The following is a 7,404-nucleotide window of genomic DNA, read 5'->3' as shown; positions in this document are numbered from 1 at the left end:
GTTATTTTCCACTTAAATATTAAGTACGAGTGGGGCAGAGTGATCTCGGTAGGTGGATTGCCATGGGTTCAAGACCAGCTTGGCCTACATATTGAGACCCTGCCTCCAAAAAAAGCATATTTAGTGTTTTTTTTTTTTTTTTTAAGTAGGGGATTTAACCCAATCCTTCAAGCCAGGGAAGCTGCTCTCTATCCCTGGTCTACCTCCTAAATATATACTTTTTAAAAAAATTTGTGTGTATGTGTGTGTGTGTGTGTGTGTGTGGCCAGCTCAGCCCACCAGGGGGCGGGGCAGGCTGGCTTGTGGTGCTGGGGGATTGAACCGTGGTCCCTGTGTTTTGCTAAGCTTGTTCTAAGTAGGTGCTTTAGACCACTGAGCCATCTCACCAGCCTCTAAACATATACTTTTTGAAACACTCCCCTATATTACTTCTTCATAGTACTTAGGCGTGAGCCACAACTTTATTGTGTCTAAAAGTGCTTTTCTGTGCCAGTCTTCACTTAGGATGGAGTTCAAGCAAAAGGACCCTTTGACAGCGCTTGCAACCCCGGGCTGGTTTAGCCCCGCCTTTCCTTCTACTAACCAATGAGAGGCGCGCCCCTTAGCAGCCACTCACCGGGCGGTGGGCGGGGCCACGCAAGGACGCCAGCCACGCATCCAGCGAAGGGTGGGCCGTATTTCCGGCCGGAGGAGCGCTCGCGTTTCTGGGGCGACGCTTCAGCTGGCAGTTACCTCAGCACCTGAAGCTAGCAGACCAGCCACCTCCACCTCCACCTCCACCTCCACCTCCACCTCCACCTCCATCGCCGGCGCCACCATGGGTGCTGTGCTGGGTGTCTTCTCCCTCGCCAGCTGGGTGAGTTTGGAGTCCTGTGTCATTGCTGGACCAGCGGTTCGGGGAAGGGCGATAAGGAGTCCCAAGTCCGGATATGGACGGGCTTTGGCTCCAAAGGCCGTCAGGGAGACTGGCTGGGCTCTGGATTGTGAGGGCCCTGGGGGTCCAGGCTGCACGTGCCGTGTATGGTGGTCGGGGTCGGGTGGCTCGCCCTCCGCGTTAGGGTCGGGGGTGGGAGGCCCGACTGCCTTTGTTTACAACTCCGATCGCCCCGCCCCCGAGAGCCTTCCGGACTCCCGGTGCCTCTCTGGAGCTGGATTAGGACCAAGGACTGAGAGCTCCCAAGGCAGGCACTCTTCGTTTCGTTTTGAAACATTTTTTAAAAGTGGCGTCATTTGGGGCCGTCCTGGTGGCACACTCGGGAGGCTGAGGCAGGAGCATTCCTGCGAGTTCGAGGCCATCCTGGACTACCTATTGAGTTCAAGCCTACCTTGAATTGCTAGTGAGATCCTGTCTCAAAAAACAAAACAAAAAAACCAATGAAAGCCAAAACACAGAACGGTGGCATCATTTCATTTCTGGTGTCTTGAGTAATATTTTTATTCCAAGGCTGCGGAGATAGCTCAGTAGAATGAGTGCCTGCCTGGCAAGCACAGAGTCCTGAGTTCAATCCCCAGTACCACAAAAAAAAGAAAAGAAAAGAAAAAAAAATTATTCCGCAGCTGAAGATTTTCCAAGGTTATGAAGTGGGATTTAACCTAGCCCTGCCACAGTCCTGGTGTGTGGCATTCAGAGTCACGAGTTGTGACCTCACGTTTTGGAACCTGTGCAAGTCATTTATCTGTGAGGATAAGCACTTCAGCATTCTTCTGCTTGGAGAGCTGTTGAGGATAAAGTAAATAAATGAGTTGGATCACTTTGTAAATGGTAAACATTTTTAAAAAGAAATTTTAGGGGGGGGCCTGCCCCTTAGCTCAGTTCTTTAAGTGGCTGCTTCAACAAAGCAGTCAGGCTCAGGTTGCTGTGGTTGATCCCCACTACTCCAGCCAGCCAAATCTGCCCTGAAGGCATTCGGGGGGAAAAAAAAAAAGAAAAAGAAGTTTTAGGGTCTGTGCAAGAGAATATGTTGAATGCCTTTATATACCTGCTTCGAGCGTTCCTGAACATTTGACCCTTGCTATTGGTGTTAACAAAGGATCAGGCTTTCCCTGCCTGTGACATCAAGGGGACTAGTAGTGGTAACAGACTGGAAAGGAACTTCAGTCAGCATGGTCATGCTGGGAAGCTCAGATAAGCTTTGATGTTTTCTAGGAGGGGAAAAGAGGCCCGGAAAGGTTGGGGGTTTGCAGAGCCTTCTGGTTCTAGATGTGGTCTGGTTGGTGGGTATCTCCGGCATGATTCTGTGAGCCCCAGGGAGAGCCATCTTTACCTGGGGCAGTAAAATGGCAGCTCCAGCTTTGGAAACCACCTCAGTTCCTGCCTTGGGGTCATTGCGCCCAATTAGGGGGCCTTCTGGACTGGTCTGTGAGACTCTGCTTTTCCTGGAATCTGAGGTGGTTGCAGGTTGAGGGCAGTGACTGGAGACTTCAGGCATTGCTCCAGTAGGTCTTTTATTGGACCTCATAAAAACTGGCAATTGGACCATCCCATAAGTCCTGGAAATTACTTTTGTCTTGGTGTTCTCAGTCTTGAAACAGAAGAGAGGGGCGAAGTAAATTTTAAGAATTGATCTATTTTGTGATATAACCCAAGTATTGGGTTTTTTGTTTGTTTGTTTGTTTGTTTTTGTTTTTTGAGACAGGGTCTCTCCCTGCAGTTCAGGCTGGCCTTGAGCCCACTTTGTAGCACTAGCTGGGATCACAGGCATGTACCTCTATGCCTGGCTCTCCTTAAGTGTTTAAAAGCAGGATTTTAGGGGCCGGGGAGATGGCTCAGTGGAGTAAGTGCTTCCCTGGCAAGCTCAAGGGCCTGAGTTCAATCCCTGGTTCTGCCAAAAAAAAAAAAAAACCCACAGGATTTTAGAAAAAAACAAGCCTCTGATCAGAAATCTTCCTCATCCTTAAGCCTTCTGACATCCCCTTCCCTAGGAATGCGGCCTTGTAGTTTTCTTTAGTGATAAGGGAGATAGCTTCAATTATCTCCCATATCTCCTCCCACAGGAAGGCAACATCCCAAGTTGGAGGCTCATAGCAGTCTAACAATTTGTGACTATAGGACTCCTGTTTCTTTTCAAGGTTAAGATAAGGAGGTGACACAAGATAAGGAGGTGATACTAGAATGGGCTGTTTTTGTCTTGCTTTGTAATTTTTGCCCATTTCCTGCCACAAACAATACGAAAGAAAGCTTCTTTCTTTGTCTGATGGTCAGACCTGGAACTTCGGTTTGTGTTAGCTAAGTGAGTACATCCCTTGACCAATAAAGTCGTCTTGTTTCATCCGTGTCTCTCTAGTCTCTTGGATTTCCTGCAGTAATTGACTTAACTACTTGTAGAGCTGAGCAGGGATCTGACCCAAATATTTGAGGCAAGAAGGGAGACATAGAGTGAAGACAGAGTAAAGGAGGAGTATAGTTCCTTGAAATTATTTCCCAGTTTCTCAACTGATGTAATTGACCACAGATTCAGCCTCAGCACATTTCTTAGTGACAGCATGTATTTTTCATCCTTGAATGTTGTTGATTTTAGAAAGAAAGTCACTCAAGGTTCGTAGAGCAGTGACTTTCCAATTTTTCTGATCTTGCCCTAAACAAATATATTTTACCTAGTTGGCAAATGGCACACAAAGCTTTATGAATCAACTCTTTTGTTTACTATCTACTGTGCAGTTTTTTTCTATAACAAAAAAACCCAAATAGTCCAGGCATAGTGGTACAACCTAGCACTCTGGACAGCTGAGGTAGGAGGATAGCAAGTTTGAGCCCAGTCTGGCAGTTTAGCAATTTAGTGAAATCCTGTTTAAAAAATAAGTAAAAAGGGTTGGAAATGTAGCTTAGTATAAAGGCTCTAGACTCAGTCTCCCAAACACACACTATGGTCAGTTGAATTTTACAATCTACTAATGCATCAACCTTGTTTATAAAACATAAAAAGAATATAGCCAGGCATTTTGATGCATACCTATAATCTAGCACTCAGAAAGCTGAGGCAGTAAGATTCCAATTTTGTATTTTATTGAGAAACAAATATCAGTGAGACAGTTTCAAAACTGATTAATAGGACAGTTTCAAAAATTAATACATTGTGGGCCAGGGAGATGGCTTAGTGGAATAAGCGCTTCCCTGGCAAGTGCAAGGGTGTGAGTTCAATCCCCGGTTCTGAAAAAAAAAAAAGAAAAAAAAAATTAATACATTGTACATTGTCCTTAGTGGTTATTCGCAGTACAAGATGCAAAAAGAATATCCTGTCTATATAATTTTTTTTTTTTTTTTTTTTGCGGAACCAGGGATTATATATATATATATATATAGTCAGGACAAAAAGAAGTTCAGAATACTGTATCAGAGACTGGAATAAGTGGAAAATATTATAAAAGGAAACAAAGACAATAGGGCACTGGGAGTATGGCTGAATGGTCCTGATTTTTAAGCCACCATTGTGTTTCCAAAGGCAGAGGAAAGATTTATGTAGATACTTACTATGTGGTCTTAACAGGGTATTTGTGTGTGTGTCTGTGTGTCTGTGTGTGCGTGCGCACATGCGTAACATGCCTGCCAGGAGCCTAGCACATGCAGAGCATACACTTATACCACTGAACTGCATCCCCAGCACTACAATATTTTAAGCAATTTGGCTTTTACTGCTAAGTAATGTGAGAAACCATTAGAGTTTGAAAAATGATATGAATTGACTCATTGTATTTTGGGAATTGAGTTTAGGCCCTTTGCACTGAGTTATATCTGTATCCCCAGTCCATCTGTCCATCTATCTGAGACAGTTTCACTGTGCAGTTCAGGCTGGCCTGAACACACTTTGTAGTCCAGACTGGTCTCGAACTTGCAGTGATCCTCCTGCCTTAAGCCCCAAGTACTGGAATTACAGATGTGTGTCACTATACCTGACTTATTTTTTATTCTTATTTTGAGACAGAGTCTCAATTACTAAATTGCCCAAATTGAGCTCAGATTTGTGATTCTCCTGCCTCAGCCCACCTGAGTGCTAGCATTATAGGGATGGGCTCCCACCCCAGCTCTGACCTGTGTTTTAGCTGGATTGGTTCTGCATGCTATGTGGGAAATAAATGGTAGAAGAGTGAAAAAGTAAAGTAAGATAGGGAAGGAAATACTTCCTCCTCTGATGCTAGTCTTGGGAATTAAACTGACCAGAGACAGATTAACAAAAGATAGCAATAGTGTATTTATTTAATTTTTTTATTCTGTAAAAGAGTTTATGTATGCAAGATGCATAAAGTGGTGTTTGGAGATGAGTAACTCAGGGGTGGCTGAGATTTTTGGCTTCTATCCTTGATTTAGTAGGAGAAAGAAGGGGAAGAAAAATGTTTTTCTATGGGAAGAATAAATTATATCTTGTATATATAGTGGAGATAGGGCTTGTTAAGTTTGAGGCCTTGAACTCATGCTGATCTTCTTGTCTCAGTGTCCCTCCCCTCTAAAAAAACCCATATATATATATATATATATATATATATACACACATTATATATGGAGCACAAATGACATTTTAGAAGAATGAATGAGAGACAAGTTTTGTGAGAATGCTTGTTTACATGAATGTGAGAGATTATTTTCCTATGGCCTTAAAATTCTTGCAGAGGAAATGTATTATAGCCTTATTTTGTAGGCATTGCTCTTTTTAGTCATAGAGAAGTTTTGATAAGGGCTGGGTGCATGTGTGCTCTCTCTGTCTCTGTCTCTGTCTCTCTGTCTCTCTCTCTCTGTCTCTCTGTCTCTCTGTCTCTCTCTCTCACACACACACACACACACACACACACACACACTAGGCTTTCATAGTGAGTTATATCCCCAGCCCTGTTCATTTTATATTTGGAGACAGTTTCCCAGGCTTGGCTCAAACTGTTGATTCTTCTGCTTCAGCATCCTAGAAAATTACAGATGTGTGCCATCACACATGACTTTTTGTGTGTGTGCAGTGCTGGGGATGGAACCCATGGCTTATGCACTGTCTTTGTTTATGCTAAGAAATCTTAGTAGTAGTAAATGTTATAACCTGTGCAATTGATTCCAATTTTGTAACTCTGTATGCTTCCACTGTAACTTTATTAACTGTTATAACAGGACATATGCGCCGCCATCTTGTTCTGTATGCGCCATTCTAAATGCTGTAACTTTCTACTGTGCCCTTTCTCTACTTGAGAACCTGCAGTTTGGCCTTTCTCACGCTGTCCTTTGTGCACACCTGAATCCAGTTCCGGCCCAGTGCCCTGATCTCGCCCTCGTTCCCAGCTACAAACTGTACCCACCACTGCACCTGTTATTGTTCATTAGAAACAGGTAATTTTTCAGCTGTAGCCCCAAGATAAACCCTTGACATCAGCTTTTGTGGTTTATTGGTTTAAATACCCACTCCATTTTGTAACCAGAATGGGCATTGTATTATACACTTCTGTACATTTCCACTGTAACTTTATTAATGAGGATTGTTTGGTATAAGCTGACAACTTAAACTCCATCTTGGTGGCTCAAGCCATCCATCGGACCTCTGAACACAGTTTGTTAATGTTCAAACTATTCCTTTGTTCTAAACCACAGTGTGTTAAAGGTTGAGATCTGAACTATTTCTTACCCCAGAGCACTCCACACAATATATCCCGTGATCAACACCGAACCATAAATTGTAATTATTTGTTCCTGAAAATTGTAACCACAGGTTGACGCTGACCCCTGTGCTGCATTCCCTTGCGCTCAAGTCATAAGACCTCCCCTTTGCGGTTTTCAGCCTTAAAAACCCTTGTCTCTCCCCTCCTGGGCGCACCTCAGCATCTTGCAGGGGTGTCTGCTGCTGGGTACCAGCTAAAATAAAGCGCTTCTTTAACTTTTGGACTTGCCTTGTTGTCATCTGATTTTTGAGTTACAACAGTTAACTATATTACCAACCTGTGAAGGCCTCTTACCCTGTGTCTGTTGAATCTCAAGTGCCTTTGCCTTAAAATAATCTTATACTACTTCAGAAGTTCCAAATGAGTCTCTACAATGAGACAGGAGCTATTGTATTGAAATCAAGATGAGAATTGATAGTAATGGCTTGGGCCAAGGTCAGAACAAACAAGGATGCTATGAAAGTGAATGTTATCTGATAATTTCTTTAGAAATGCTCTCCCATCAAGTGATAAAGGGGAATGAAACTCCTAACCTGAAAGATACCTAGGTCTGAGTTCCTGTTCTCTAAAACCAAAGAATTAATTTTATGAACAAAGGTTAAGAGCAGAATATATTTATTGGGGGGAGGAAAGCCCCTGTCTGAGAGAGGGACAGAAGGGGGACCTGAGCGGTTGCCCTGAAACTGTCTTTTCCAGAGATTTTTATAGAGTAAAACCATGTCTGTGAGACAGGTGTAAAGTGGAGAACTTGGGAACTCACTAGGTAGGCGTGAGGTG

The 7,404-nt window shown here is 43.6% G+C and overlaps 1 protein-coding gene across 1 annotated transcript in view; it reads left to right on the top strand.

The window, feature by feature from the left end:
• The first annotated feature begins 743 nt into the window (after positions 1-743).
• Serinc3 (serine incorporator 3) overlaps positions 744-7,404 on the top strand; it is a 30,092-nt gene continuing 23,431 nt past the window's right edge. Inside the window, exons 1-2 of the mRNA XM_004631014.2 lie at positions 744-758; positions 795-856. Coding sequence (XP_004631071.1) covers positions 818-856 — 39 coding nt within the window. The 5' untranslated portion in view covers positions 744-758; positions 795-817. The remainder of the gene's footprint in view (positions 759-794; positions 857-7,404) is intronic.

This window comes from Octodon degus, unplaced genomic scaffold (genome assembly GCF_000260255.1).
Source record: "Octodon degus isolate 3935 unplaced genomic scaffold, OctDeg1.0 scaffold00037, whole genome shotgun sequence".
Classification (NCBI taxonomy): domain Eukaryota; kingdom Metazoa; phylum Chordata; class Mammalia; order Rodentia; family Octodontidae; genus Octodon; species Octodon degus.
The sequence above is the reverse complement of the archived record's forward strand: the minus strand, read 5'-3'. Positions and strand labels throughout refer to the sequence as shown.